The sequence below is a fragment of the Erithacus rubecula genome (assembly GCF_903797595.1).
Source record: "Erithacus rubecula genome assembly, chromosome: 3".
In the NCBI taxonomy this organism is placed as follows: Eukaryota; Metazoa; Chordata; class Aves; order Passeriformes; family Muscicapidae; genus Erithacus; species Erithacus rubecula.
Window position 1 is genome coordinate 122,923,616 of NC_136689.1, and position 13,756 is coordinate 122,937,371.

The 13,756-nt window shown below is 34.1% G+C and overlaps 1 protein-coding gene across 1 annotated transcript in view; it reads right to left on the reverse strand.

The window, feature by feature from the left end:
* Positions 1-13,756, reverse strand: part of MMP16 (matrix metallopeptidase 16) — a 169,024-nt gene that overhangs the window by 22,191 nt on the left and 133,077 nt on the right. Inside the window, exon 7 of the mRNA XM_079300674.1 lies at positions 5,038-5,176. Coding sequence (XP_079156800.1) covers positions 5,038-5,176 — 139 coding nt within the window. The remainder of the gene's footprint in view (positions 1-5,037; positions 5,177-13,756) is intronic.

Here is a 13,756-nt window from a genome sequence, read left to right on the forward strand (position 1 = left end):
CAGAGAAAAGGTAAATTTAACTGTATTCTGAGGAGACAGACAAACATTGAGAGCTCTTACATATGTAAGCAAGGCCTATTAATGCTAACTAGAGGGATTTTTACTTAACATGTGCTTCAGAAGACATGTTTAGTCTGCTTTAACTGTGTTGATTGTTAATGAGAAGTACTGTATATAAGAAATCCAAATGTTCCATCTGGCTGACAGTTTCCAGTTCAGTTTTTTGTTTGTTTGATTTTTCTGTGATGTTTTAGGAGGTTTGTTGTTGGTCTTGTTTCGGATTTTTTTTCCTGTCTCTCACCTGGAGGAAAGTGGGTGACTATTGATCAGAGAATTGATCTGATCAACAGAATACTGATCAGAATCCAATGTCAGGAGAAGTTAAAGCTGAAAATCAGTGCAAAAGATGCCCAGCTGAGATGAGAATAATTTTACTTCTAACAAATTTGTGTAACTTTAAATGTAGTAAAAACTAATGCTATAGTCAGTATGCTTTCATGTAGCTCATATTCCACTTCCACTAATAAATAGTCAATAAGACTTGATGAATTGTGATCATAATGGAAAGAATTATTACAAAAGTAGTCATATCTTTATTCTTCTTACAGATAGCTAGTGCTTCTTTGGAGTCAGAACCTATGCCCCAGGCACAAACAACCACTGTGCTTATCTTGCAAAGTTGTTTTTTTAAGGTCTCGTTGGTAGGTTTGTTATTCTCACAGAGAATAAAGCACCACATGTTTCATGAAGTCTGAAATTTCAGAATGTTTAATCTCTCTGCTTTTATTCCCTAATGTAAGGTCTAATATAATAATAAGCAGATTGGCAAGGTCAGAAGCTGAGAGTGAAGAAAGTGATAAAAAAGCTAAAATGTCTTCTTTTGAAACAATGCTTTGTTAAATATCATCACTGTAGGGAAACAGCTGAGAAGGATGAACAACAGAATTACTTCAAGTCTCTCAAATACCATCTTTGCCATTCTAAAAAATGTACTGGAAATAAAGGACGTCTGTATTGCTGTGCTTCACTTAAAATTACAATATTCTAGATATTTTTCAGACTGTTTAACTTCCTACTGACTACTGCCAACAAATAAGCAGTTTTTAGCAACCAGTTCTTCCTGTATAGAATCTGAATTCTGAATAATTATGCTTCTGTGGTTTTTGTCCATATTATTTGCAATTATGGTATATGTGTAGTGCAAGAAGTCTGTGGCATATAATCACTGTGTTAGAGTGGTGAGATGATTTCCTAAATTTTTAACAGTTACATGTAATTTAAATCAATCAGTTAAAAATTTAATATTTAATCCTGAATGTTGTTTTTTTCCAGTCAACATGCCTTTTAATTTTGGTCTTTCAAGCCTGTATCTAGTTTTTTACTAGTATCCTAAAATTAATATTCATGGTTTCTTTTTCCCCATTCCCTATTTTCCACATCAAGTTTCTGTCATTTCTCTTTTCCATGATCTGACACTATAGTAAATCTATTTTTCAATATAAAACTGTCAGGACATGGGATAAGTGCAGTAGAATGTTATGATGGAGGCACTGGTAGTATGAATTCTACAGCAGCCTTTCTATTGCTACATTTGGTTTACCACAACATTCAACAGTGCAGATGGCTTGACAATTTCATTTTTAGCACTATATAAATTACCAAAGGTGCACAGAATAAATTTTGCTATTCATGTTTTCTCATTAAAAAAAAAAAAAAAAGAAAGAAAATAAAACGATATCTTTTTGATGCCATCTTATTATTATTCAACATGGACACTGGCAATGAATAATAACAAGAATTCAAACATCTGTTTTTTATAAGCAGCTATCCACCAGATTGCTCTGTACTTTATGAGTATGGTCTGGTCTACTGGGGGCTGATGAATCCATCTGGCAGGGAACAGGAAGAGCATCTTGGTCAAAGGCTTGCCAAGCTGGTAAAGAGGGATTTTAACTAATGTTGCTGGTGGAGGGAGAACCTCAATCCATTCCACTCCAACCAGTTTGATGCCAGTGTCAGCAAGAGGTGTTCAGAGCCTGAAGAGGGATCACAGGTCATCAGGAGAGCACCTGAAACAGCTCAAAGGAATTCCAGCCACTCCAGGCAGTAAGTTGGTTTCATTGGGGGCACCAAATTAAATATCTCTATGGAAACACAAATGTTATGTGGAATAAGAAACAGGAGCTGGGGATGAAATTTGTGCAGCTGCAGGGCTGTGATCTTCCCAGCATCACAGAGACATGGTGGGATGGCTTTATGAATGGAATGTTAGAGTGGAAGGCTCCTGGCTCTGTACAAAGGATGGGCAGGGAAGAGGGCATGGGGTGTTGGTGTCTGTGCCAATGACCAGCTAGAGTGCATGGAGCTCTGCTGGGATGGATGAGGAACTTGCCACAGAATCACTGAATCAGCTAGGTTGGAAAAGACTTTGGAGATCAAGTTCAACCTATGACCTAACACCACCTTATCAACTAAACCATGGCCACGTCCACTCTTTCATTAAACACCTCCAGGGACAGTGACTACATCACCTCTCTGGCCAGCCCAATCCAATGCCCATCTATCCATGCACTCTTTCTGCAAGGAATTTTTTTTTCCTAATGTCTATCCTGTATATTTGTAGTATATTATGGGTCAGCACTAAAGGGAGAGTAGGAACAGGTGACACTATAGTGTGGGTCAGAGGAGTGCATAATGACATTAATCCAGCTCAAGCTCTCTGCTGGCACTTAAACACCTTTTCTATTTTATTCTCTGAATAATGGATGTAGACATTGGCTTAGTTATGTGCTTTGTTAACACAAAAATCTGCATTCTAGACTTCATATTTAAAGTTCCTTCTAGAACTTACTCATTTGGACCAATTTTAGACTGATATAGCACACTACCTGGATAAGACATTCTACTTGCTTATCATCTCAGCAACAACCCACTTGTCTATTTCTAGCACCTCTGGGAGGAGGACATGTACTCTTTTCCCAGGAATTTCTGTGGTGGACTAGAAGAAATGAGACAATGATCATTTACCTACAGCCTATTTATATAGATTTCTGTAATTCTGTTCCATAAGGCAGTTGACATCCTTGGAACAGGAATTTTCAAGGACACCCACACAGAAGACTCAGTTTAAATTTTTGATTCTGTAGCAGTGGAAAAACATGAATTATACTGATAGAAAACACCAACAGTTAGATATTAAGAGTCATGAAGACATAGTAGAAAAGCAAAAATTTTTTTAAAATTGCACGAGGAAATACAAAGACTTCTGTCTTTGGCAAATGAAGGGAAAATACAAATGTCATTGGAAAAATAATGGAAGGAACTTTGAAAAGAAGTCATATGGAAAAATACCTACAGCAGATTATTCAAATATCATATGATATCAGCTAAAAGGCTCAAAACTAACTGGTCTGAAATCAGATAGCATAAGGTGGGGATGATGTGAAAGGAAAACACAATTCTGACTTTTAAGACCACAGTCCTGCTGCTCCTGCTTGCTTTAATTAATCTTGATGTAATTTCCCAGAGAGAAAATACAAAAGTTCTTCCATCCTTCTTCTGTTGTTTGTTACCCATAACCCACAGACTGCAAGATCAACCTATTCCTCTAGGATCTAACAGGAGCCAGTCAGCACTGGGTGAAGGTTAAATAATGATGAAACATATTTCAAGGTCACTGGGAAGGAAGAAAAAGCAGCTATAAGAGTAAGCTTGATCATTTCTGTCTGGAGCTCAGAAAATGGATCCCAGCACTACCAAGGCAGAAGTCTGGAATGCCCAGGGTAGCTGCTTTGCTCTTTGTAGAAGTGGTGCAAAGGAATAGCTACAGAATAATATTTTTACCCTTCCATCTCCTACGGACCTAAAAATCAAGCAGTGAGATGGAGATTTGAGGATACTTTGATCATTATTCCAAACCATATAAACTTTCCAGAGTTAATGACTTGAAGTTTATTCTATGGCAACAGAAGTAAAAGCATTTGCTGTATTCAAGTCATATAAATAGAACATTAACTATATGGAATGTAATTTTCCTTATGATTCACACAAAAATGACAATTTCACTATTAGCAAAACATAAACTTCATTATACTGTTATGAAGTGTTTCTGCATGTCATGACATATTTTTCATTTAAAAAATCCAAGAATCTGTTTCCTTAGTGAATGAAATATTACTTTTAACTCCCTGTTAATGACTCTACTTGTAAAAATGCATTAATTTTTATATAACAATTTAAAAAAATCATTTTTGTAATGAGATTAAAAAAATTAATTCACAACACTAAATAGCTGCATAATTTTTCACATATTTGTTATCTATTTAGTTTCCTCTTCTCTCAAATGATTATTTCATAAACATACTTTGCATAATTTGCAGACTTTTATAGCTAACTATGCAATTATTAAACAGAGAGCTTTATCATTCAGTCTAAATTAGGTACATGTTCAAGAACTTGAATTTTGAAGAACAGCTGATGTCTGAAGTGAAATTTGAAAATAATTGTTAGCAACAATTCAATCTATATCACTTATTTTCTGGAGTTTATGCTTCTTTGAAAACACTAAATACACATCTATGAAAAAGATTATTTTTCCCCACATGAAACTCTTAACATCACAGGTCTGAGATGAAGCAAATACACTGCAGTTTAGTGAGATATATAAGCAGACATTCCATTTAAATATATAAGAAATTCAAATGTGAAAAGGAAGAAGAGCAAGAGAACAATACAAAAATTAATAATAGAAAGGTGTTCATTGCATCTTCCTGAAACACATTATAAAAAATTATTTCATAGCAGATTATTTCCATGTCTCATATTTATACTTTCAAATTTTCATTGAATATGTAAGCAAATGACCTGATGCTGTGAAGAGTAATCATAAATTAAAAATGCAATTGCCAAACAAGAAAATGCTAACTTATATACTCTTCATTTAGCTACCAATTTGCAACAAGATTTACAAATCATTAGTAAAAATAAACAAGATATGTTTCAAGAAGTCATCACACAAAGCGTTACACAAAATCTTACCTTTAAAGAAGACAAAATTCCCCTCACTGTTTTCATAAACTGCATCAATGCTGGGAGGCAGCCCCCTCCAGAAGTAGGTAATCTGCATGGGGTATCCATCCATCACCCTGTTGTTCCTGACTCTCCAAAACCACTGATCCTGGAAACCAAACACACACTCCTTAACACATTTATACGTGTTCAGCTACTGCCTTGAACAGCCTATCCTGGCATTTTTAGAGCATTCCTTTTGCTGAGTGGATAAGCACATCGTGTTTGCATTTGTGTCACATTGCAAAAGCTTCAGAACTGTTTTTTGCTGAGGTGGGAATAAGCTACACACATGAGCCAGGTGTTTGGAGCAGACAGCCCTTGGCAGAACATACAGTGTGTCACATGAGATGATGCAACTCTCAACTTCATTCTTATAACGGGGCCAATTTAAAATTTTGTGGTCTGACTACAAGTGCTTTTAGACTGAACCATATGCTTATGTGAATGCCCAAAATAATGGGACTACATACAGGCCTTGAAGAGCAATTAATTTTTTTTGCAGTGGCTGCTAACAGTGAAAGTCTGATAGAAACTGTGTAACATAATTAAATCAGTCCACTAAGGACTTTGATGACAACTTTACTGTAGTGAAGCTTAGCAGTCTTTCCAAGTCACATTAAATAGAATGGTCAATATTATTTCTATACAGCTATTTATTTATTTTTTTATTTATTATAGGTGCTAAATCCAGCTAAATCAAATACATGCCACATTAAATGGGTATCAATAAAGATATCATCACTGTGCCTCTTCAGAACTGTTTCAGTTCATTCAGTATTTAGAGATGAAGCATAGGGTAACTATTTAATTTCTTACATACATTTGAACATTTTTCAGCATTGGTATTATATAAAACAACTCCCTTTAATAATAAAGGGGATTCAGCCATAATCTGTCACAGCTTACATGTCAGTTCTTCCTCCGTGTAAGGAACACAGATCTCACAGTGCAACAAAACATGTAAAATTATCAAGTCAACAAATATCTTTTTGAGGATGAGTTATGTTGCAGACTTAGTGGACTTAGTGATTTGTGGAATGTTCTTGAATTACTTTATTTTGAGAGCAAGACCAATAAAATTATATTTTGTAGATTTGGTATTGAGTTGTATGTCAGACTGTATTTCATACTTCATATTGCTGACTTGCAGCATAATAGGTAAAATATTCTTAACTATTATTTGCTCAAATTCCTTAGCAAACCAATAATTTTCCCCACTACACTATTAAAATTTTAACAATAATGCGATTACGGCAAAACTGAAATGTTTGTTTCATTCAGCATATCCCCATGAATTGGTTTTTAAATCTGTTTATATGTATACATAGATGTCTATGGGTCATTGCCTTAATGCTAAAATATTCCATTCTGAAGCGTAACTGTGAATATAACATGCCATGTTCTCTGTAATGCTAATGCAATCTCAGATACTTCTTATTTTCCTCATCTATTTTCAGCATATGTACCTGTCCTTGCAATAACCATGCACAATGGGGTATAGCTCATCAGTAAGGATCCTACAGGTTTCCACAAAACTATAATTTTGAAAATTTATGATTTTAGCATTTTTATTTAAACAGACAGAGACTGGCATATGATTCATCAACAGATATAATTTCAGAAAATCAGCAAATATCTGGAAATGTCAGAGGTCAGAATTGAAAGTTTGGACCATTTATAACATTATGGAAGGTAGGTGTTGGCAGAGAATGACAGAATAATTTGTTTATGTAAATTTAATTTTTCTGGCTACAAACATGCTGGACTCAGTGGTTTTGGACTGACAGAGATCAAACTCTGGAACTCAAGAAATCCAGCATGCAGCTGTAAAGCATGCCAAGGACCTTTCTGGTATAGGATATGCTTATAAAAAGAATGCCACATTTCAGCACATATATGTAAATGCAATTAATTAGTGTTAGACAAACTTATATTTACCATCAATTTTATAATCTGTGCTTTAATAAATATGTACATTTACCAAAAGTATGTTTTCACAAGAGTTTAGCTATTACTGAAATTCAAGACAGGCACAGTCCAAGAGAAAGCATATTCACTCTAATAAAACTCCTTCACACTTTAAGTAAATAGCTTGAAATAATTTCTCCAGCAAAACTCTTCTCAGTGTACTTGTTTATGTTGAATAAACACAGTTTTGTCTCTTTTGAGAAATGGTGTGTGTTGAGAAACCCTCTGCCTTTCTCACTATGTTGGTTAAATATACTTTTCCTTATTTTGTTTCCCCAAAACACATTAATTATAGCAGACAGGTTGAACACATGACTTGTCACATGCACTGCAATGCAAAGTCTGACAAATGCATACATTGCATCATAGATTTTAGTGTCTTTCCTTTCTGACTAGCAAATGCCTCTTTGTAAGCATCTGTAGACACCCAATTGCTTCAATAATATGGATCACTCCTGTGCAGCTGAGATCTGGCATAATAATGGATCATTAAGTATTATGACTATAGACACATCAAGTAAATTAAACTTGGGCAATTATTCCCAGTTCAAAAAGCAAAAGTGAAACAAACAAAAATCATCATTTAATTAAGACAGAGCAATATATGTAAAACCCAGGAAATGGGCACTGAGTGAGAAGAGACTGTAAGATGTTTCAAAAACACTGTGATGGATAAAGAAAAACAGTGGAATGAAAAAGCAGTACCAGTCACTAAAACTGAATGTTTTGACATTTTATTTAGAAGACGGGATATTTCTGAGAAAAAAAGACAATGAAGCTTTTTAGAGAAAACAAACTAAACAAAGGTCATACATAAATCATTCTGCACTGTCAGTAAATGCTTCAGGTATTTTTTTCCAGTTCATTTAAAGGGACTAAAATATAGTATATTATGGATGATCATAAAAACACTTCTTTATTAACTCAGAGAATCTTAAATGGAAGAGAGTATTGCAGTAAAAAAATCTTGCTCATAATGCATAATTTTCATATTTTGTTGGTAGATAAAGTCTCCCCCCAGTCTTAGAATATACAATTTCATCATTTTTAGTGATGATTGTGTTAAACTGTTCTTTATATTTCCTTCTATGAATGTTTAAATATTTACTCCTATGAATAATTAATCCCCATTTCAGTATTTATTACCAACTTAAATATCTTTCAGATTCCTTAAGGGGCACAACTGATGTGTATGAGAATTTTAAAAAATCTCCAGGTATTTTGGTTTATCCATAATAAATAAACTAGAGGAGCTTTTAGTACAAAATTAATGGACCTTTCTTGTCTAAGCACCTCATTTTCTCTCCTGTCTGTGGACCAACAACCATTGCCAATGTTAAAACATTAATTTGCTACAAAATGTCTAGAGCTCTGACCTTTATTTTATACCTAATGAACTCTATCTGCAATTCTGTAATGACATGTGACACACTGACTCAAGGTCAAATGATACCCAGTAAAAGCAGAAAGACTGCCCAATGTGATAGACATTCTAAAAAGACTACAACAAACTGGAAAGAAGGAAAAAATCTGAAATCTTTGAACTGGTACCTTTTTAAATACTTGGAAATGAAGGCAGGTAAAGATTTAAGGGAGAGAGTTAGAGAGGTGCAAAACAAGGCCAAATTCCTACTGTAAATTATATTATTTTGATTACAATTATAAAAATGTGTGTGAACCCCCAGTAATTTTTAAATATCCTTGAACCGTACACCACAAATCGCCATGATTTTCTGCCTGACTTGATGTTTAAGTGTATACATGTAGTGCTGCTAAGAGTATTCCCTTGATAGGATGGAGTGAAATGCAAAATTTAAAAGCTACAGTTGATGGGGAGAGAAGTTAACTATTCTAGATTCCACAGGATAACTGTTTGGCCTATTTAATCTGAAAAAAAAAAAAAATTAAAAAAAAAATTAAAAAAAAGAAAAGAAAAAGCCTAATTAAGCGTAATACTTCTACCCTAAATAAAAGTCAATCAAATAAAATACTAAATTTCAGTCAATACTGTAGCTCAGTGTTATTGACAAAATACATCAAGGTATCACTTTGGGTCTTTTGTTCTCCCACAAGCATACTCTGATCATGGGCAAAAGCATGCCTGTGTCAATGGAAGATTAAACACACCCAGCAGCTAAGCCAAACAGCAGCAACAGAATGACACATTCAGACCAATGAGTATCCTTCTATTTTTCTTTTTTCTTGAGTTTTACAGGGGAAAAAAAATACAAAGAAAATAAGCCAGTGGCAAATAGTATAATAAGATATTTAATAACTTTAAATTCTTCTTTTAGAGAAGATATCTGGTTACATACAGAGAAATTTACCAAAGGACAAAGCCTGCAGAAACTACATTTCAAGACTATGATCAAGGAGACAATAAAGTTCCCCTACTGTACTGCTTTATGGGATTTTAAGAAACTGAATTTGTGAAATGCAAGGTATAGTTATTGTTTCTAAACCAAAATAAGTTTGGAATATCCTTTTAAAAGTATTGATCTAATCTCAAAAGGCACTTTTCCACACCTACTTCATCAGGTTGTGAATTTCATCAGGGAATCTCAATGTTGGTAATAAGAGGCCTGTGGCATGTGGAATTAAAGCCTTTGTGTCAACTCATTTGGGGAATTCCACTATTTCTTTAGTAACATCCATTCTTAACATTCTGAATTTGAAATTTATAGCATTTAAGCCAAAGGGCATTACTGCACAAAATAGGGAAAAAAAAAAAGCCAACAACAAAATTTGAGCAACTTTCTTGGAAATAATTTTCATGGAGCAGAAAATTGTAAAAATATACAGTCCAGGGGATTTAAGTGCAGAAAAATTATTAGCACATTTCAGATATGAGAAGGATTCTGAAATTATTTTTCTTTGCTGTTTTGCTTTTCTTCTCAATATAGAATTTGCAACAAAACTTATAAACTAGTTCGACTTCATTTCCTACTTAATTCCATAGTAGAAAACAATTGGCTCTATTGAGACCAGAATCAGACATTAAATAGATGCTACCAATCTAGCTCATTTTAGGAAACAATCAACTAAATGGACTATTTATACACACACAGAATACTTCAGCTCAGCTCATTATGAAGCTGGTTCACATTAAGAACAAACAAAAGCTCCTTTAAAACTACAAAGGACTGTTATCCATTCATTAACAGATGGATGTACAATGCATCACTTACTTGAATTTATAGAAACAATCCATCTTTCCTAATGTGTTTGGGACAACAGCATGGTTACCCAGTTAGAACAGGACAGAAATTTTGTCTGAGAAATCTGGTGGGAAGTCAGAGCATTTAACACCACTCAGAAAAATCTCAGCATTTCCTATGCTGAGATCCTGAACCCCTGGTGATAACTTCACTGGAAATAAGACCAAATCATTGGATTCAAAACAAAGATATGCCAAGATATCACCAAATACTTGTTCTATTTCTTCCTTACTTTCTCAAGTAAGCAATTTACTTCCTTGATGGCAATTATTAAGTGCAATTATATAAAATACCAACTATTTACTGTTGGTACCTAATCAGACACTGGAGAACTCCTGTAGACAAATTAAAACTATTGTTTGTTATGAACTTATTCTTATCCTTAACAACGTTACAGATAACTAACACCATGAACAAAACAATTAACTACTGTGACTCTGAATAGGGGCAAGTGAAAAACTGGCAATCATATCCCACTGTTGAATATGAGAAGTGCTAAATTGAGATTGGTTTAAAGTATCTGTCTTCAGCTAAGCTGAGGTTCACTGGTGTAAATACATTTTCAAGTGGAAATATTATGTAGCAATTTTATCTAGGAAATCATTGCAAAGTAGTATGCTAAGTATTTTTTCTCTAGTATCTGTTCTTCTCTTCTGTATTGCTCACACAGTTAAGTGATGTCAAGTAATTCAGTAGGGGTCCAAAATGGCCTTATGTTGAAACCTGTCATCTTGCCATCTTGTTCTGAGTCCTAACTATTGGCCTGAATAGTCTCTTTGACTCATTTTAGATATGTCAAAACTGATTTTCATTGCTCATGCTGAAATCTGTAGTTATGCTCATGAAAAAAAAAAAAAGGAAAAAAACCCAAAGAAATTAAGAAATTAGACTTCAAAGACCAGGGAAAATATGAAAATAAGAAAATCATACATTTATTTTTTTTCAGAAATGACTCAAAGATTTATGTCATTTCATATGCACACTGACTTTCTTCATGAGAGAAACCTCTTGCTCTCCTCCCTCAGGAGTTTGTAAACTCCTGTATAAATCTTCTTCATGGACCAAAAGGATGTAGTAAGAGGAACTGAAACTGGAGCAAAAATATCTCCTTTACCCTCAACATCAAATTCTAAAGTATGGTCAATTAGCCAAAACACTGGCAGTCCCTCTGAAACCTATCCTGAATTTTAGTAGTGATTTCAATAAGCCACAGTCAAGTATTTCCACTTCTAGTGCTGCACAGTGATAAATCCAGGATGCAGAGTTTCTCCTTTATTTTGTCTTTTAATTTCTTCCTTTCTCTCTAGTTTTCCCTGTTTTACTCTTTCTCTGATGTGCACTTTGGTGATTTGTTCAGGGTGCCAGTGCCCAAGCACTGGCAGAGGGAGAGCAGGGCTGACCTGGGCTGGAATACTGCAGGGAATGCCTGAGCCCCTCAGCCAGTCTCCTGCCTCCGTGGTAAAATATTTAAGAAAGGGCAAAAGCATTGCTCCCCCCTCAGAGGTCTTTTCCATATTCAAAACCATTTTGTGACCAGTAGCAGATTTGAGAATTTTTTCATTTTATTTCCAATATAAAAATACTGAACGTTTGACAACAAGCTACACAAGAATTCTTGCAGTTTTTCAACACACTTTGAAGAGCACCCATTCATTTTTGAACTAGATTCTGCAAATCACTCCTTTCTGATGTATTTTTGTTGTTTGAAAGACAACATTCATTGTTCAGCTATTTAAAGTGGAGTTATTTTGTCTAATGTCATAAACATAAAAAAAAAATAAAACTATTCATATCTTTAGAACCATAGAATCATATGAACATTAAAGTTGGAAAAGATCTCTAAGATCATACAAGTCCAACCTTTGAATGAATACCACCATGCTTACCAAATTAATGTGTCTGTGAAGTTATTTTGATTGTTGCAAAGTGATTTTTTCCTAATTATCATGAGTATTACAAGGAAAATACGTAAAAAAGTGCACAATATTGTGCACATAAACAGCATAAACAACATATTCAGCCAAGTACCACATGCAATTTGGTCACTCACTGTGTAAATTATTTTGGACATCTACTTGGTTGACTGTTAGTGTATCCAAACACTTTGTTGTGATTCCTTGAATATTGAATATATAACACATATAAAGAAAAGCATTTTTTAAAAATAGACCCTAAGCTTAAAAAAAAATGCTCAAAGGTGAATATTTATCATTTTTTTGATAAACAGTCTTGGTATAATCCAGAGTGAATTGATTGAGAAAGTATCTCTTTCAATGAAGGTAGTGAATGTACTTGCAGAGGCATCCACACACATGGCTGCAGTTCTTGTTTGGAAAATATCTCCATTGAAATCCTGGCCCTTTCCTGTCACTGCTCATCTGAGTGCAGAAAATAACTGCAGTAACTATCTAACTTACTTTTATCTATGTTGCAAATGTCATATGATTGCTGTTGCCCAGTCCAATTTCTAGTGCAGATGAAAACTGTTTATACAAAAATATATTCTCTACAGTTCAAATTAACAAATTTATACTATTGCATGTAGAAAAAAATTAATTCTTAACTCTTAAAACTGCTCTTAGTATTTTTTACAGCTGTTTTCATTAGTAAATTGTTCTTTGATTACAGCTCTTATTTTAATTTCTTCAGTCTTATTCAATTTTTAAAATAATTTCTTCATTATTAAATTGTATGTGAACTTTTAATCAATTTTTTGATGCATATCCATCTATCTCCTCTAATTTTCCTGTGCAGACAGTACCAATGGCATTTTAGCATTTCTTTTCTTTGTATACATTAACCTTTCAAAAATATCCTGAATAATGAAAAGCTGTAAGCATTTATAAAACACCTTCAGCTTTAGGAAAATGTGTTCTGCCCATACAAAACCTGCTATGGAGTTTTTGGCTAACACCAGTGGCTGGGGTACATTAGATCTCACATTGTACATGAAACTCAGCAAATTTAGAGATTTTATGGGTTGATCTGGGCCTTCTCTGGATGGTTACCATGTTCTCTATCTCCACCATATACTTTCAAAGAGCACTTGGCTCCTCCTGGTAAATCTTCCACATGAGAACTTGTCCACTGTATCTCTTCAGATTACAAGAGTGGCAGTAATAGACCTTGCATTATGATGCAGCTGGAGATGATATTGCTTTTTCTGATCTGTCCCACAATATATAAATAAATGGTGACAACTCAGGTAATCAATGTTTTATCCTTACGAACTGAACATGCAATTTTTTTAAATAAAAACAAAAATAAATAAATAAAACTAATCTCCATTCGGACGGGTTTCTGCAATTCCTAACTGAATTGAGCTTTTTAATTCATTCTGATTTTGTCCAAATAACTAAACTGAAACATTATAAAATGTTCCCATTGCCACATGGTTATGATCCAATATGAAGAAACAAATAGATAGACATAAAAAAAGCAAAATAAAGTCTAGGCTTGCAGCCAGGAATCTCTGGAATGTTCTCTGGAACATTCATTCC